This window comes from Rhopilema esculentum, chromosome 20, assembly GCF_057945365.1.
Source record: "Rhopilema esculentum isolate cy_ngs chromosome 20, ASM5794536v1, whole genome shotgun sequence".
NCBI classification, from domain to species: domain Eukaryota; kingdom Metazoa; phylum Cnidaria; class Scyphozoa; order Rhizostomeae; family Rhizostomatidae; genus Rhopilema; species Rhopilema esculentum.
Window position 1 is genome coordinate 8,303,219 of NC_142834.1, and position 18,629 is coordinate 8,321,847.

Genomic DNA, 18,629 nt, shown 5'->3' on the forward strand with positions numbered 1-18,629 from the left:
ACGCGAGCACATGACTTTTGATGTTGCCCAAACAGTGGCGCTTGGCAATTGAGAATACTTGTAAGTGGGTGTAGAAGGGGTTTTGACTAGGTGAATAACAGGCTGTTTTCAGTGACCAATTTTGTGTAAAACCCTGTGACGGGATATATTATGTTGCAATTCAAATAAGAACTCATAAAAATTTTTCTTTTTGCTTATGATTATGAAACTATGAAAATCAATGTTGAAACCAGGAGTTTTTGTACTAAAAAGAAATTTTGACTAATTGGAGCCAAAAATCTTGGCTAGTGACTATCACTTGGGGCTTATCGCCCGACTAATGACTAACAGTATCCCCCCTTCTACACCCTCCTGTAAGCACAATCAGAACATTTCTGTACGTCTAGATTCTGGATCAGGGTTAAAGTGTTTTAGCTTGAGATTATATTGACATACATTTTGATCTCAAACACTGTATTGAAAAAGCAATTCAATAAACTATAAGAATCTTCCAGCCCTGCATATCGCATGTTTTACTCCTCAACATCATGTCAATTTTCTACACGACACTAGAGAAGAAATTTTTTTAAGTGACTACAATTAAAATAGTCGTTAATATGTGTTGTTTGTGCTTATGTCCCGGAGGGGGGGGGGGGGGTGGTACTCCCATTAAGGCCCGACAGGGGGTCCAGTCCGTTTGAGGGTCTTACCAAATGGCTACCAAATGGCCCATTTTCGATAATAACTGAACTGCTCAGTTTAGCTTGCAATTTGTTATAGATAATGAACAAGATTTATCTTTCCCGAAACAACAACAATCAATTCTGAAGTAATTTGTCAAAAAAGGACCAGAAGAGAACAGAGAAATGGATGCTACCAAGGAAATAATATTGGTTTTTATGCTACCGTTTGAGTGGTTTTGTCAAAAAGTACTACCATTTGAGAGTAATTTTCTAAGCTTTCCATTACTTTTAAGGCAAGGGCATGAACATCTGTCTCTATTTATGCTTATCGCAGAGGTGGTACTGTTTTGTCAAAAAATTCGTCGAACTGAAATTACTTGAACGCAAGTTTGAAATATTCTTCAAGTGCACATGTTGCGTCCAGTGGTTGCGTCATCAAAATGGAAGCAACTCCGTCTCGTTTTCAGAACACCTCCCTTTCACGTGTTCGCCATCTTGTTGATGGAAACAAAAAAATCACACACATTCGAGAAATGATTTAAATTGGCGTTTAGCTCTTGAGGAGAAGATAAAGCAGACATAAATCAAAAGAAGGATCATCGAGTCCTCTAAAAATCTAACTGATTGGGTCATTGATTCTGTAAAACCTCGATATATCTTATTATTCTTTTGCCTACTTGGTTTTAGGCCATATTTCATCAACACAAAGTTATAATAGGAGAGCAAATTAAAAATTAACAAACATGGTAAGTAAAGATTTTGATGCGTACATTTTATTTCGATCGTATTTAAGAAGTGAGAGATGCTAGATAGAATGAAGCAGCGTGATTTGGAAGGAAACAGAATAAGCAATTTGCCAAAAGTATCCAGACTGCAGAATATGGCAAGTGCACACAGGAGATGATAGGGTCACGTCTCGCCCTGATCGGGGATAGTAACGTTACCTGACATATACAGGCTTTTCTTATATATACCGAGGGGCAAATCACTCTTGAAAATGGCGTACGAGATTAATAATCAATAGTGATTGATTTGCGAATAAATCAATTTTGTGTGTGATTAATTTGATTTCATTGATTAAAGTGATTATTATTTGATCAATTTGTGATTAATTTGTGATTATTTAGGGATTGAATCATAGATTCCAAAATGCTCTCAAATAATTTCATGCGAAATAAGCGTTGTTTGAACGTATGACGGTAAACTAATTCATAAGCTAAATTAAACAACAATATTTCTTAAATTAAATGCCAACTTATCATGCCAGTTTAGCAACAATTTTGAAACATACTTGATGAAATTGAAAAAGAAAAGTTAGAAGTTCAGCACAGGGGCAGATCCAGAAAATATTTGCAAAAGAAAAAAGGTGCAAAAGTTTTATAATCATTGACAACTTAAAACAAAGTTATCTTTCTGAACAGCAGCATAAGCGGAATATTAAATCAATGTGATAGATTTTCTTCTTCATGGATGCAGGGGTGACAATAGCCTGACGTGAAAAACAGTGAAAAGTTGTGGAACACCTTGTAAAAGACATCAAGTCAAATATAGTGCTCTGTTCCCTACCCATCGCAAGTAATACCGCTATTGGAAAATGAAACTGTCATTCCTGAAACTGTTATGGATAGAAAAAATTATGGAACTTGATTATCAAGCCTTATTTGGGGAAAATACAAAAATATGACATAAATCCTTTTCCATAAATGTAACAGTTGCAACTGCAACAGCCTGAGCTGTCTGGATCCGCCCATGCAGCAACCAATGAGAAATTAGTGAGAAATGACTGCTATCAGGCGATTAAAGTGTGATTATTTTCAAGAGCGTACGTGATTTTAAGCAGCGATTTGTCCCTCGATATATATGGGCGACTAAAATGGGCAATGAAATTCATTGAGTATTCACCTCAACTTTTCCAAAACTGAATTTTATTCCATTTTATGATGATTTTCCATGTACTATTGTCATAAGGAAGTGTTATCACCATCAACTGGTCGACCTACACATTAGGATAAGTAGGCCTGTAAAATCAAAACACAGTTATCCCATTAATGGAGTATATATCGATTTAGGAGAATGAATCAAGTTCAAATCTCAATCACTTTTTTGCTAAACACCATTTAATTTTTGACGAACACCCAAAACATTAGGCCCTTCTGCAGCAATTGTGAAAACGGGCAAAACCCAAATTGATAAACACTACTTATATGAAGGGTATTCCCTAACATGCCAAGCTTTCCACTTGAATAGTAATAGTGCTGCAGTGAATCCTACATATGCAGGCTTTTCATTTCAGGGCCAAATAACAACAAAAACTAAGTAGTAACGGTTTAATAGGTCAAATTGTGGCTGTGCAGGAATAATGAACTATTAAAAAAAATGGAATTGTACAATCTCACTGATCTTTATCTTTATAATCTTGATTCTTGGTTTACGCTGCCTTAGGCCATCAACACAATGTAAACAAATCTGCTGAGTTTTTGTGCGTCTTTTCTCCAGCAAAATTAAAACTAACTAACTAAAAATCTATTACAACGGCACTGTAGTGAATCTTACATATAAGGGCTTTTCATTTCAAGGCCAAATAGCAAGAAAAATTGGGTAGTAACGGCACTGCATTGAATCTTACATACACTGGCTTTTTATTAAAAAAGGGCCAAATAACAAGAGAAATTGGGTAGTAACAGCACTGCAGTGAATCTTTCATACACCTGCTTTTCATTTCAAGGCCAAATAGCAGGAAAAAATGAGTAGTAACGGGCTTTTCATTTTCAAGAAAAATTAAGTAAAGTTAAGATTCAGCAAAATAGAAAATTTTTAATTTGTATCCAGGTACATGACCCTATATCTCTAAATTTCCCTGCACAGCTGATTAAAGGTGTGAAATTTTGAGATCTAGGCCTGACATGGGTGCTTCCAATTGCTTAAGGTAAATGAACAATTAAGTTTTATCGAGATTAACATAATCTTGCATTGGTTTGATAACAGATTAACTATCACTCATGTACACTTACTTATTTTTGTTCATTTTCGCTTCTTAATTGATATCCTTGGGCTCTAGAATAGTTTTGTGTGCTAATATGCACAACTGAAGTGCACACGTTTACCAAAGTGCACACTAGAACAAGTGATATTTTGCTCTTGCACACCCAATATTCTGTTGGAAACAGCCATACTCTGCAGTCGAGAAAAGTATTAAACATTGACAACTCAAAGGGAGCCTGAGGTCATCTTCTAACTCAGTTGATTTGAATGAATCATTTAAAACTTTGCAATTTCATGGCAAATCTGGTTGTGTCAAATATCTAGGATTTACAATGGAAATAAACTTTGAATATTGGCCAGGTTGTAGAATGTGCATACTATCATATGTATGACTTAGTTGATTTTGTGGGTCATGTTCAGGTGCATGAAAACCCAGCATAGCTGTGAGTATATACAAGTTTTAGAATCAGGAATATTGGAAATAACTTATCCAAAAAGTGTCTCTTAAAAATTCACCACAAATTATAAGTATTGTATCTCAATATACTAATCAACAGCCATAGTGCATTTATTTTATCATTAATCATTTGAATTATCATGAAACAAAATATACTCCTATTTCAAAAATCATTTTTTGAGCGCTGAATGCAAAATGTTTCTAAATAAAACCCATTTTGTATTCAAAATTCCTTCATGTGGTGCAGTTTTATGTTATTTACTCGCTGTTAACCTGCTATTCCCTAATTGTTTTTTTATTTGTTCATAAAGCAAAATCTGTCAGATTTTTAACTACCAATAAGAACTGTTAGCCTTGTCACTAAGAAATATGATAGTTCTTTCAATGTGTTCTATGCAATCATTAAGAAAATGTAGATTCCTTAACATTGTTTCTTATTAAATTTGCCATGCTTAGATTTGCACGTCCTGTAGGGCTGGTGCTGGAAGTAGATGCTTTTTATGATATATACATATATAAATATATAATCATAATGTATGTAATCATAGGCAAAGGCTGAAAGGAGGAAAATCTTTCCACAAGGGTGCTGCCCAATTGTATCAAACCACTCTTGGTCAGAATCGAACTCCAGTTTGCTGCTTCAAAAACCCACACTCATTCCACTGAGCCAAACAGTCCAATATACACATATATTTATCTTTCTTTACAATTTTGATAAATTAACTCCAAGACTAGGGCATGACTCTGTACAGAGGTAGCCTATTCAGTTGATAGCATGGCAATGTTGGTTAAATTTAAAAGCTCTGCCTAAAACAGGATATGTAAGATTTGCTAAGATATGTTCCAGGGCCTTTTGTTTTTCATAAACATACAATTTTGATAATGTTGTCCTTCCCACCACCTTATAGCCACAGAATGAGCATATTGAGCAGTCCATTAAACGACATGGAAGACGTCTTGACTACCATGAGAAACTGTAAGTAGATAATGAAATGTTTTCCGCAACAATATATATTTTTTTCCTATTTCACATGTCATTTGTTGCAGTTCTTGTTCATTTGTACAAACCATCTTGTGTACCAGTTGGGAAATGTTACAGACCACATTTTGAATCTCTGCGCTTCAATTTCAAGCGCAAACTGTGAATGAAGGGATTGCAATTAAACCAGTAGAAAAAACAATTAAAACAATCAAAAAATTTATTGAACGCTAAAAATTATAACATTTTTCATTTAACTGGCAAAACTTCGTTGTCCTTTCATCCAACAGTTTGGGAATTGGCCCACATAAGAATGAAAAACCACTATTATCTTCACATTGGACTCCAGTGGTAATTTTTTTAGAGGAACATGGTACTTTATGGGTAACTATGGTGGTCATGTGCTTGCATTTTTCTGATTGGCCTTATTTCGATCCAGAATTGACTTTATAATTTCCAGTTTGATCTTTTCAACCCTGATTTGACATTTTATTCTTTGAGCAGTGTCAGACAAAAAGTTTTTGTATATACAGGCCATACTAGGAATAAATTTGCAGGTGTGCAGTGAATCCCATTCTGTGTCAAATCAAGGGGTGTATGGGGGTGTTATTTATATTTTGGAGTGATGAAGTATTTTTGAAAATTTATTGGTAGTACAACATTTGAGTTTTTTTAAAAATTTTTAAATGATTTACTATGTACAAGGGTATACGTTTGATTAGAAAGCACAAATGTGACACAAAAATTGAGATTTTCAAAATGCTATCAAAAGTACATATTCACAAAAAGACTTTTGAAAAAACAGTGGATCGATGTGAAGGTACATTATGGAAAAAAATTCACAAAAATAGAAGCAGTGTGAATGTTCAAAACCATAAAAACAGGTATCTTTATCAGAGAAGATAAAACAAAGGCAAACTCCCCACAGTTTTGTACCCCAAATCCAAGATGAAATGAAAGCAGTAACATGTAAATAGGCAAAAGGTTTGTGTTGGATGAGGAAACTAAATACAACATGAAATGAAAATGTAATTGTTTGACCAAGAATGTTTTCTGTAAAGGTGGTAACTCAGAGGCTTGATACAGCATGTGATAAACTGAACTTCTTTGGAAAACGCAGGGGGCCAAAAAATGCCTGTGTGATATCATGCTTTTCTGAGGATAGCCTAATATTTGTAAAATATTAGCTTTATTGATCACCATTTTCAAAATTTGTATCACTAAATAGAGCAGGGTGTTGAATGGAAGATTGACTATGTAAACAATTTTTTTATTTTCTCAGTCGCAAGAAGCAAGGCAGAGAGCCACATGACAGAGCACTCAAAGCAAAAAAACTTCATGGTTTGAAGTAAGTAACTCAATAAAGTATTAGTCTGTTGAGTTTTTTGTTATAATTCATAGGATTTTGATATTTTCAAATAAAGATAAAATTGCAGTAGAATGATATTTGTTTGCATTACAATAGATAAAAAATGTGATGATTAGACATTAAAGTTAAGCTGCAAAAATTCATAACCTTTGTTTGGTAAAAGATTTGTAAGATAAACCATAACTACGTTTTGTTTATCTAGTGCTTAACTTTGGCAAACAAAATTTGAAACCCCTTGCAAAAACTCTGCAGCCACTTGACTAGCATCCACTAATGCAAATGTGCTTTGTCGCTAAATCCTATATTTTCCTGCCTTCTATGTACCCTTTTTGCACCCTCCACACTCTTTTTTGATCCTTATTATATTTTTCATTCTGTATTTCTCTTCTCTGCTTTCTGATCTCTTTCTTTTCTATCATTTCATTACCATGCTCCTCTTTCCCCATTCTAACATACCTTTTTTGCTCTTTTTCTTCTTATTGGAGAAGAAATCTTCAATTTATCATAATTTATCATTTTGCAGCACATATTTTGCCATTTATGCTTAAACTTGTATACAACATTTTAGGATTAATAAAAATTAGGGAATTAAGAATTAGAATAAAAATTAAGAATTTGTTTTTCAACCTAAAGGGCAAAACTATACAACAAGAAGCGCCATTCAGAAAAAATACAAATGAAAAAGACATTGAAGATGCACCAAGAAAAGAAAACAAAAGCAAAAGATGCAGAGAAAGTTCCAGAAGGGGCTGTGCCTGCATATTTACTTGATAGAGAAGGACAAACAAGAGCAAAAGTACTCAGTAATATGATAAAGCAAAAACGAAAGGAAAAGGCTGTGAGTTATCATTTGGATATCTAGTTTAAATATGTAAAGATATTAATAAGATATATATAATGCACTTTGATCCAGGCTCAGTATTTAGCTTTGAGAGAGAAGCATTGCTGTGTCATATTAGGTGGATTTCTTCTTCACGGTATGGACAGAATACGGCATATGGTACAAGCATGGGCAGAAGATATTTTGAGATTCAAGAATGGTACGCTTACCATACAGCTTTTCATTTTTTAAAGTTGAAATCAAGGCAACTTTTTCCATGGAATTTGTACCGTTTGACCTCTCAACCAATCATGTTCAAGCCATTTCGTCATAACTTCAGGAACAAGCTATGCTTCAAATTGAGTCACAGTCAGTCATTCAGTAATACTTGAAATGGTATTACCTATCATCGGTGGAAGCAGGCAGAGTTATAGAGCATCCCTTTTAGATGCCAATAATGAAACCTCTTCTACTTTTTGCTATCCTTTTTGAGAAATTTTTCCCCTCTTGGCCCCTCTTCTTTTTTTCATAACAACACTTGTAATTTCATAGTTCCCTGGGTGGAACTTTCCTTTTTGCTTTTTTCTTGAAAGGTGTTTCACCCAAATGCTCTTTTCGTATTTCTTTCTCTTTTAATTTTCAATCTTCTTGCAAAAGAAAAAGCAACATGAAGTTGTTATCATTTGTCAGTTACCATTTTCTGTGAAGTGAAGAGGAAATCCACCTTAAATTCTGGTAGGCATATTTGAGAAAAATGATATGCAACCTCCAATTATATGTAACTATGTGCAATGGCAATCACAAGTTGGTTGAGGAACCATGTAACAGCAAAGTTGAGTGGAACAGTTGCATGAAAATTGCATTAAGCATTAAACTTGGAATCGCAACTTTGAACAATCCTGTTCTGTATATATACCAGGAAAATTACAGTTAATTTAGGTGTTTAGGAAAAGAGCTTTACTAATGTTTCTTTTGGTGCTTTCATTTATGGCTTTCTCAAATTCTAAATTTCAAGCACTTGCATTGCAACATGAATCCCCTGTTTCCATAGCACCAAATCTATGGCTGTATAATTTGCATGTGTCTATCTGTGAAATATTTGAAAGGAGTTAGGCATCAGAAAGTTTTATTATTTTCTAGGGCAAATGGGATGTTCCTTTGCCAAAAGTAAGAGCAGTTGGTGAGGATGAGGTTTTCAGAGTCGTCAAGACTGGAAAAACAAGAAGTAAGCATTTGGATTGTTTTTACTTTATCGAGTAAATGAGCACATTCTAGATGTATATAAACAGGGCCAAATTAACCCTAAGGCAAACTAGACCATGGCCTAGGGCCCTGCAGTTGTTGGGGCCCGTGCTAATGAAGTCATTTTTTAATCTATAATGAGAGCATCACTGGAATATGACACAGAAATGGCATCATTAGTGCTAGGCTGGAAAAAATGTGCTGTGCACAGAATGTATTCTAAAAAATCCAGCAAAGTGCATAATTGTTTCAAACATTGCTCTTTCTACTTTTGGCGAGAAAAGCTGTTGAATCAGAACCAGACTTTAGCAATAAAATATCTCTAAATGTGCAAAACAAGTTAAATTTGTTGCATATTTAATGCCAATTGGCCATTTGAAGCTTGCTAATAAATTACTGTAAATTTGGCTTGGTTGAAACATTTAAAGGTGATGCAGTTCACTTATTTTCAGAACTTCTACGACTTCCATGAATGGAATGTTCAAAATATATGTATGGCATAAACAAAAGCAATGTTTCCCAAAAATTGTAAAATTGATTTTTATGACATCATTGCATTGCTATTTTTATAGGGCCCCAAAAATATTTTTGCTGTAGGGCCCTGCAGAGCTTTTATCCGACCTTGTATGTAACCAGTAGAATCCAGTAAAGTCACTAGCATGTAGCTCAATAAAGCATTGCAACAATTAATTTGTATTGCAAAGGTTCGAGATTCTCCTGCTGATATTTTATTCAAGATAGTATGGTTGAGTCATCACTTTGAAGCCAGCAAATGCGTAAACCTTAATTTCCAATTTTCAAGGGTGCAAGGCAGCAGTGAAAGTCTTTGTAAATGCATAATTCATTGTCTATCGATAAATGTGATTTAGTGTACAGCAATTTGAGCTGTGTTCCTGTTATCTAGTATTTATAAGAGGTTTGGTTGAGACAACAGGTATGTAATTTAATCAACTTCTTTCAAAAAAGCTCTTCAAATTCCAAACATGTAAATGATTGAAAAAAAGTTTCAAAATACAATGAAATAAAACAACACACCTTTACTTACTTAAAACTTGATACTTTTATATGAAAAATTGCAGTGGATGATTTGAAATATATCATTAATATGGCAAAAAAATCCCAAAGCATTTAAACATTCTTCTAAAACAATTATACATTGTTAATGGAATGATTTATGTTCACCAAAATCCAAATTGTTTATGTGCAGGTATGTTGACAAAATTAGATTTTATCCAGAGGATGTCTTGTACTGAATTTGGTTGAAAATGTTTAATTTGGAAAGAATCAACTGACCTCTACTGTTTTTATTTATATATTTTTATATTAGCACTGATGTTCATTTGAGCTCCAATACCTTTTTTTTGGATTTCTTTGTATCAAAATCTATTGATAACAATTCGAAAATGGACATTTTCTTCTTGCAGGAAAGTGCTGGAAACGAATGGTCACTAAAGTAACATTTGTTGGGGATGCTTTTACAAGAAAACCTCCAAAATATGAGCGTTTTATCAGACCAATGGTTAGTGCTCAAAGCAAGTTTTATTTCTAATATTGCTTGATATTTTGAAAATGAATTCTTTTGTGCCAGCTGAGGCATTCATAGTGGTATACAAACACAAGGTAGCACTAAAAAGTGGAGACATAGAAAAAAACCAGAAGGCATTGGTGATATGTGCTATTTTTATCTGCTCCAGGATGTAAATTTCTGTACACACGTTAGTTATTTTCTGATTTCAATTGAATAAATGTTTTTCTGATGATTAAGCTCAATACTAGTTAATGTTGTCAGGGTTTTCTAATGATGTCCAATGAAAGCATTTAATAAAGCATTTAATAATGTTCATTATTTAGAAATTATTGTTTCTCTTGCTTGAAAAAAAAATTTTGTTTTCAAGTGGCAACAAGAGGTAAAGATTAATATTAGTTATATTGCATTTTATGTAGCGCTTGAAGCTTGCCAAATTGCATACCATAAATTTCTGAATGAGTGCCCTCCCCCTTTCAAGAATCAACCACCAATCAATGAAAACAATTCTATGGAGGCTAAATTGACTAATCATGTTACAGAGATTAAAATTCAATGTGATTCTTGTGCACTCATTAGAGGATTTATGGTACCAGTTTTAAAGTTAATATCAATATATGTAACTTTTTTGTTTGTAGGGCCTCCGATTTAAAAAAGCACATGTAACTCACCCAGAGGTAATTCCTTCTGAAATTTCAATAGCAGGGAATCTATCTTTAGTCATGGTTAATTGCATTTTGTGTTTTAAAATGTCTTGCACCAATTTGAAACAAATATACAGTATAACCCCCAAGAGAACAATGAAAGCTGGAGCTTATCATTGATTTAAGTTGTTTGAGATGACGGGTTTTAGAGCGTTAAATGTAACTTCTAGCTACAGCAATTGTACAGTTCTTTGTCATAAAATCTGTACAAAAACTGCCATTCTACCGATTTCAGTAGGTTTAAGCTTTTCTTTTAAAGTTCAATACTTCTGCAAGGATTTTTGACTTTGACTTTTCACACTTTTATTTAGACTTGAGCATTGCTTGTTTCTTATGTAAAACATATTTTAAAAACATATTTAGACTATTTCAAAACATTTTATTTTAAAATTATAAAATATATTATAAAATATAGTAAAATATAATAGGAACTCTAGGTTAACAGGTCCTTGGTTGATAGCTAGCAGCAAATTATTTTGCTGAACAAATTTACCTGTACAAATCTGGCTTTATTATTATCATTATTATTTACCCCAAAGCATGATGAATTTTTGGATATTTGTTGTGAGCTACAAAAAATTTTGTACCAAGCCCTTCTCTCTATTCAGCCTTAAATCTTTCGAGCAGTCAAGTTAAGCAAACATTTCTATAATTGTAGTATGCTGCTATTGAATTAATGCTTGGCCCCCAATGCAATTTGTAAGTTTTGGCAACCCCCTCTCTTTCTTTTAAGCTCCCCTTTGGGTTCTTCAGTGTTAAATAAGTTCCAAAATTTATTATCAAATCGTCATGAAAGAGAGATAAGAACTTTTCTTTGTCCTCCCTTCTCTTAACGAAACGTTTTTTGCCAAATCAAATGACTACCTTTAGAATAGCAGTATGATTGTTTGTTGCATTTACAGCACAATAATGTTTACTTCTATTTGTTAATGCAAGAGTCTCTTTTGAATAATTCTATTGAATTAAACTTGATTTTTAATTGATCTGCTAGATATTATACAATTATCTGTCTTGACTTCTCCAGCTTAAAGCAACATTTTGCTTATCTATTATTGGAGTGAAAAAAAATCCCCAATCACCAATGTATACAACACTTGGGGTCATAACAAAAGGAACTGTCATTGAGGTAAGTTTTTTTTTAGAAGATTTGTATCTGCAAATGAAACCTAATTCTATATTCAAGTTGTTAGTTAATAAACAGTGTCAAATATAAAGTGAATTTACTCTGAATAAATATTTTTGGGGAAAACTGAGAATTTGAATTTTTCAAGCTTACTTGTCACTTACCTTATGTGCTACTTTATAGGAAAAGAGTTTATTTCAAGCCAACAAATAGCTAATCCAGTTTACAAAAGCAATTCCACTCATATTTCAATGCAAGTTGTTACGCATTATTAAGTTAAGTCTCTCGAGTATGATGTGAAATAGTAGGAGCATGAACTAGTGCTAAAATGTATATGATAAGATATGATGTTATCCTTTAAGCATAACACAACTTTATCCAGGGCAGTAGAATCACATTTGTTCTAAATGGGTTGCAAAATGGTTATGCTATATGCTTAAGGGTTATGCCAAATTAGTTATTTCAGTTGTACCCAGTGCTAGAAAAATGGTATATAATTCCTTGCAAAATCAGTTTTCTAGATTGAAAAAGTGGTTCGGATTGACTTTTTGATCTTATTATTTTGGTATTTTAACATGGCTTCCCTTGCTTTTTCTACTCTGATATGTTGTTTGAGCTATATGTAACTTATGTTTTTCTAACTAGGTAAATGTCAGTGAGCTTGGGTTGGTTACTCAAGGTGGAAAAGTTGTCTGGGGTAAGACATCATTAAATACACCAATAGCTTAATTGTACCAGTTAAAACTGTGCATTAAAAGCAAAATTATAGGCAAAAGTGTTTAAGACCAAGTTTTCTCAACTTTGGCTATAACAAATGGATCAATCTTTGGTTTCAGCAATTAAAATTTTTCTGCAAAAAGAGCTGTGTTTGAAATTATCTGTTAACAGTCAAATTTTTTACTTTGAATTTACTTTTTAAAAATTGTTGAAGTTCCTTGAAAACCCCATTAGTTGTAATATATTCTTTCCTTCTTTTCTACCACAGGAAAGTATGCACAAGTAACGAACAATCCTGAAAATGATGGTTGCATAAATGCAGTGCTTCTTGTATAAGCAATATCATTTTGTATATATTCTTTAGAAAAATTGGATGTGTCAAAAGTTATGTTCGTTTTAAAGGGAATGTTGTCTTCTGAATAGTCTTTTAACTTAAACACAACATCTCATGAGGCCCAGTTCTTTCTGTTAGTTCTGCAAGAATTTTTGTCTGTTTTTTTGCCTGCCTGTGGCAAATTTCCAACTCACAGAAGTGCATTAGAATGCAGTTAAAGAAAATATAATTTGAATTGTTTCAATTAATTATACAATAAAAACAGCTTGAAATAAAGACAAACTTCTTCTGGTTGGTTGTAAATTACAAACAAATTTATAGCAGGAAGACATTCTCTTAGATTTAACTTTGTTATGTTCCTTCTTCTGCAACTGATGTGGATTTCTATGTGATTAATCAGATTCTCCTTTGCTTAGGGGGTTTACATCCATTATGTGGCACTGGCGTAACATCTGTAATTGACACAATATTGATCCCTCCAGCTATCAGGCCTTTGATTGATGACTGGTATGAAAATAAAGAAACAAGATGAATGTTAGTGTTCCTTAAAAGCTAAACATGATAAAAAATTTTGAAAATAATTTCCAAAAAAATTTTAAAATAGCAAAGCATGGTATAATGCTCAATAGCAAAATCACAAGTAGAAAACTTAAACCTTAGTAAAAATAAACAGCTCAAAAATGGTGCAATTTGAGACGTTTCCATTTTGAAATGGAATAATCAACATGTAACGAGTCTTTAAGAATTTTTGTGTGGTTGTAAAAGGTGTTCCTATGAAGTGTTTCCAACACATTTTCTGGTGCCAACCTTTATATAAAACAGGTTTTGCTTATTAATGGGGGCTACTGTGAAGCAGCCACTGCCTTTTCATGTCACATTAATTACTACACTTAAAAATAAATATGGTTTTTGAAAACTGTTTATAAGATTTTAAACTGAAGGCAATACATACCTGCCTTGCTGGACCCATGCCTTTGATTTTAACACGACATGTTTCTATACCAAGTGTTCTTGCTTTCTGAATAAAATTGAAATATTTTGTAATTTTTTGAATTGATACTGTAAATCTAATTTAAAAGCAGCCTAGACTACTTTGACAGCAATAACAATTACTTTCAAGCATGCTGATATTTAATTTGAGGCCTGGCAACAAAGGCAAAAAAAGGAATGAACAACAGTTGAATATTTTGAAACTATGGGATACAAAAGGATACAGTAGAAAACCTTATAATCCCTTTTTTCGTTTACTGGTTTCAATATTTCAGAATTACTAACTTTATTTGAGTTAGCATGTAATATTTTTAAAAAGAAAGAAAGTTTATAGACATGTTATACTAGACCTTGGCAGCTGCAGTTGCAGCCATTTGTCCTGCATAGTTTGTACCACGTTTGGCACCTTTGAATCCTTCAACTCCCTACAGAATAACAGAACTTGTTCAACTAGTGAATCAAGTATAAGAAATCTGTGAAGAGCATGAAGACTCAATAAATATATAAGCCTGTTCAGGAATACTAATCTTTAGTGGATGGTGGTTAATGCAATAAAATACAATTCAATAGAAGCACTTTCAAAATAACAAGTGAGATAAAAATGTTCATAAACACAGTCCTTTTGTGACTTGATAAAGTTAAATAATATAACTGATTTCACAAATTTTACAGCATACTGGGTATCATTTGTCATACCTAGATTGTACCTCACATTATTTCTGTCACTGATCAGTATCAGTAACTTATTGGATGGTCTTCTGTGAAAAGAAATTTTAATCAAAGCAGTTCAGCAATAGAATTTAGTTGGATAAAAATTCCTCTAAGGTTTTTTTCATATCTGATTAATAATTATTTGGATAATACTAGGTTTGTAAATCAAACGTTTTAATGTCTATTTAGATGAAATTTCAAGACTGAGATATATTAAAGAAAATAATACGCACTGCTGATGTCCAAGCAACCACCAACCCTGCACAAAGATAAAAATAACTTTACAAATAACAAAATGACAAATAACTAACTGTTTTTAAAATAATATCATGATTAACTAACTTGGTTCAAAAGAATTGATGACCGCATGATCAATCCCATTTATATACCAGCATGTCAACTTTATCTTTACCTTGCTTGCAATTAAACTCTAAATGGATCTGTTTTAACATATTGTGTTTTTTCAAAGAAGCTAAAACTATATTTTTATTAAAAGATCTAATGTCATTAAACCAGCTTAAAAACTTGTTCCTGTCTTTTGCTGAAGGTGTCTCTATGAACTTGAAAGTGAAACCCTTATCAGCCTTTCTAAAAAATATTAAGCATGATTTCTTACAAAATAAACAGTGTATTGCATGGTTTGCTATTGTAAAGGTATCTGGCATCAGAGGATGGAATGCATACATACCTTGGTGATCTGTGATTGTAAACATAGTGTTATTATAGTTTGCATTTACACACATGATAGGCAGCTCATGGTAAAGGACTTCAGGACCCTGTTTGATGTTAGGTTTTCTGCCAGCAATTTTTTTTACATCTTTCTTGTTCCTATTTTCAGGAAAAAATTTATTGATAATTTAAAATCATCAAATGTGTTATTAAATCTTGTAATAAAATGTATAAACATCCACCTACATCTACCAGATACGGTCTGCCTTCTATTTAAAAGATTCTGACAAGGTGACAGACCAAAGCGGGAGGTCATCAAAATCTCTGTAAAAGTTAGAACTAGATGATTTGAATTGAGAACTAGGTGATTTGAACCTAGTTCAAGACGAACCATTAGTCTCCTCCAGGCTTACCCATATATAACATGGTTTCTGGTCAGAGGGTATGCACATAAGCTTTATATTTTATAAATATATATTTTATAAATACAAAAATACAAATTTGATACATAAACAAGTATTTGACACAGTAGAACAATTAAAAAATGTTATTGTAGATAATTGGTACTGTAAATAAGAATACTCAAAGGTCATCCTCAAGCTAAACCCCTTGTAGGAATTTGAGTGAATTCTTGATGCTCATAAATATTTCTATCTTCAAAAACTTTGTTAGTGATTGCGACTTTTGTGAGCCATGTGGGAACGAAGATCAGATACAATTGAGTCATTATTAATCTAATATTATCCATATTAAAATGCTAATCCATATTGTATTTTTTAAAAACTTTCAAAATTTTGAATGGACGTACGTGGCTTTTGAGGCTAGACTCCTTTCTTGTTTCTTCAAAGGAACTATATTCTTGCTTGTAAACTCCGGTGACTTGTTTATCAGATGCGAAAACGATCGAATGAAGATGTAGCTCATATATCTTGCAATATTACTTTCTAAGGACAAGAAATTATAAAATGCTTAAAGAAACACCTCTTCAATTACACTTTTATTAACTTTATAAATATAATTTTCTCGGCTGAGTTAATATCATCGATACACACAAACTTCATAAACACATATTAATATATGTGAAAGTGGAGGATCTGATTGAATATCCCTCCTCAAACGTCCTATTGTGCCCTCTAACAGCAAAGAAGAAGATTTGATAAAAAATCAACCTTTCTTTGCGCTTCTCTGACAGCAACAATGACTAAGGTTCGACGAGGCTTGAAAAAGAGAAGATAAGTTTCTCATGTGAAACATGGCTCTGGAAGCCATGTTTGAAAATTCTTATAGTAGTAGTTCCTTGTGGTTCAGCCTCATTTCTAAAACGAGTAGACGTAGAGTTTCTTGTCAACAAAAAGTTTTCTCCTTTCTGCGTGAAAAGCATCTTTTAAAACAATTGTATATAATAATTTTATGATAGACATTTGCTATTGTCAGAAATTTTGGCAAAGTCACTACTTCGTCGAAAATTTGAAATTTGGACACATCAGGGCCAGCACCACAGGGAGGCCCCCGGTGGGTCTTCTCACGCTATCAAGTGTAAGCGCCCGTGTCTGAGGGTCTAGAAAACTGACCCTTATCTCTATTATATGATGCCAATATGAAAATTCTAATGAAAAACTATACCCTTTTTCCTAAAATCAAGTAGTTGAAATAAGGCCAAACAAAGAAAAATTAGAAGCTATATTAAGAGACCCTTTTTTATATTTTCTATGTTCTAGATATATGACAAAATTGAACCCAGAGATATTGAAGACACGGTGCTTACATTTGATTTAGAGAGAGGACCCGCCGGAGGAAGGCCATGGCCTCCATGCTTTTTCACTAAATAAAAGAATAAAAGCAGCTTAAATTGTTCATATAGATAAGCCTCCAGATAACAGCAAATACATTAAACCAAAAAAGCTATGTAAAACAGCGTCAGCAAAATGTTTGTCACAATTGGGGCTAAAGGGGGTAAAAGGAAACTTTCTTTACATTGCCGGCCCCTCCAGTTTAGGATCAGTGGCGCAGGCCCTGCATGCTCACTAAATTTTGGCAAAGTCACCACTTCGTCAGAATTTTTGAAATTTTGACATATTCACTACATTTTGGATATTTATGATAACATATACTACATCAATAAAGTGATATGCTGTGTCAGCCAACTGCCGATGTTCAATCACAAAGCAAGAAAAAACATGCAAGGAAATTCTTGACAAGTTCTTCCAGGGGTATGTTGCAAGTAAAAAGACATTTGACCAGAATCGAGAAGAAAATTTCTTCGAGAAATCACAGATTAGATTGTACTGGCAAAGATGCTGTTCTTTTCTATTTACATTTGCAGAAAAATTGCAAAATTTGGGAGATAGGTCTGTATATTACCCATTGCAATAAATGAGATGACAAGAAGAGATGACAAGAACCAAATATATTATGGCCGTGCAGGGTGTATAAGGCAAAATAATTCAACTTCCCGGGCATTTTTTATGTGCTCAGTACATTGATGCCATAATTTTGGCGCTGATGCCATGAGGTTAAGAAGTCATACAAGATTTTTGTGATGATTATATCAATGCCATTTAATTCAAACGCTAGGAGTTCATTTGCAATGGCTACTGCAGCTCTTTAGCTGAGGCAAATAACTTAGCATCCCTTATCAGCGAAAACAATTCTTTTTTCGTTTAGTTTAGCTCTTCCTTGTTTTCTATTTATTAATATGTATTTGTTAACCTTAACCTTTATCCAGAAAATTTTGTCTCAATGTTGAAGTTTTTTTCTAATTCAATGTAATTTTATGCATGCAGTATAATAGGGCAATCATGTAGCTTGTTAAAATAGCTTGAATTTATTATAATTGAATTGAATTGAAAAATCATTTTACATCTCATTCTAACTATTACATTTGACATGCTCTACCCTTTGAATGTGGCTTTCGTGCGGTCATTAAATAAGTGCCCTATCTCAGTTTTTCGGGCCCCAAAATCTCCGTTACGCCGCGTTACGCCACTAGCAAAGTGTGTTTTATAATGTGCCAAGGTTCTACATTACATGATCACACGATCTTGTACGTGTTTTCAATACGACACGTAATTACAGCTTAAATGCAGCTTAAGAGCCATTACTTACATAATGCAGATATACTGTATAGATGTGGCGAAGCAAGCTCTACCTTGCCTAGCAAAAATCCCAACAATCTTCTCTAGCCCTTTCTTCACGTATCAATATTTATTTTTTAATTTTTAAATCTAAAATTTACTGCAACACGCATACTCTCAACCCCCAAGCCCTTGCTGGACAGATTGTAACATAGGCGACTCAAATATAAATGTCGCACTTGCTTCATATTACATTTAGCTATCAACTCTA

At 33.3% G+C, this 18,629-nt stretch overlaps 2 protein-coding genes across 2 annotated transcripts; one reads left to right on the forward strand and one right to left on the reverse strand.

Moving 5' to 3' along the window:
- The first annotated feature begins 1,131 nt into the window (after positions 1–1,131).
- LOC135687345 (ribosome biogenesis protein NSA2 homolog) lies at positions 1,132–12,981 on the forward strand. The gene is made up of 10 exons (XM_065203885.2): positions 1,132–1,408; positions 5,010–5,077; positions 6,363–6,428; positions 7,083–7,287; positions 8,410–8,494; positions 9,936–10,030; positions 10,675–10,713; positions 11,765–11,866; positions 12,509–12,560; positions 12,849–12,981. Exons 1-10 carry the CDS (start codon positions 1,406–1,408, stop codon positions 12,914–12,916), a joined length of 783 nt encoding a protein of 260 aa, XP_065059957.2. The 5' UTR covers positions 1,132–1,405; the 3' UTR covers positions 12,917–12,981.
- Positions 11,773–16,603, reverse strand: LOC135687346 (uncharacterized). The gene is made up of 7 exons (XM_065203886.2): positions 16,454–16,603; positions 16,093–16,228; positions 15,304–15,443; positions 14,849–14,874; positions 14,255–14,329; positions 13,867–13,932; positions 11,773–13,418 (listed from the first exon to the last, which is right to left on the reverse strand). The coding sequence occupies exons 1-7, from the start codon at positions 16,551–16,553 to the stop codon at positions 13,311–13,313; spliced, it is 651 nt and encodes a 216-aa protein (XP_065059958.2). The 5' UTR covers positions 16,554–16,603; the 3' UTR covers positions 11,773–13,310.
- Positions 16,604–18,629: the final 2,026 nt, after the last annotated feature.

Bases quoted from the DNA above. Each gene is read 5' to 3' on its own strand.
- LOC135687346 (XM_065203886.2), bottom strand. From the start codon at position 16,553: ATGGCTTCCAGAGCCATGTTTCACATGAGAAACTTATCTTCTCTTTTT. The intron at 15,444-16,092 runs GTACGTCCATTC...TCCTGAAAATAG, and splicing joins AGTCTAGCCTCAAAAGCCAC to GAACAAGAAAGATGTAAAAA. The intron at 13,933-14,254 runs GTCTAGTATAAC...AATTTTATTCAG, and splicing joins CTGCAACTGCAGCTGCCAAG to AAAGCAAGAACACTTGGTAT.
- LOC135687345 (XM_065203885.2), top strand. The intron at 7,288-8,409 runs GTGAGTTATCAT...ATTATTTTCTAG, and splicing joins AAAAACGAAAGGAAAAGGCT to GGCAAATGGGATGTTCCTTT. The intron at 12,561-12,848 runs GTAAGACATCAT...TTTCTACCACAG, and splicing joins AGGTGGAAAAGTTGTCTGGG to GAAAGTATGCACAAGTAACG.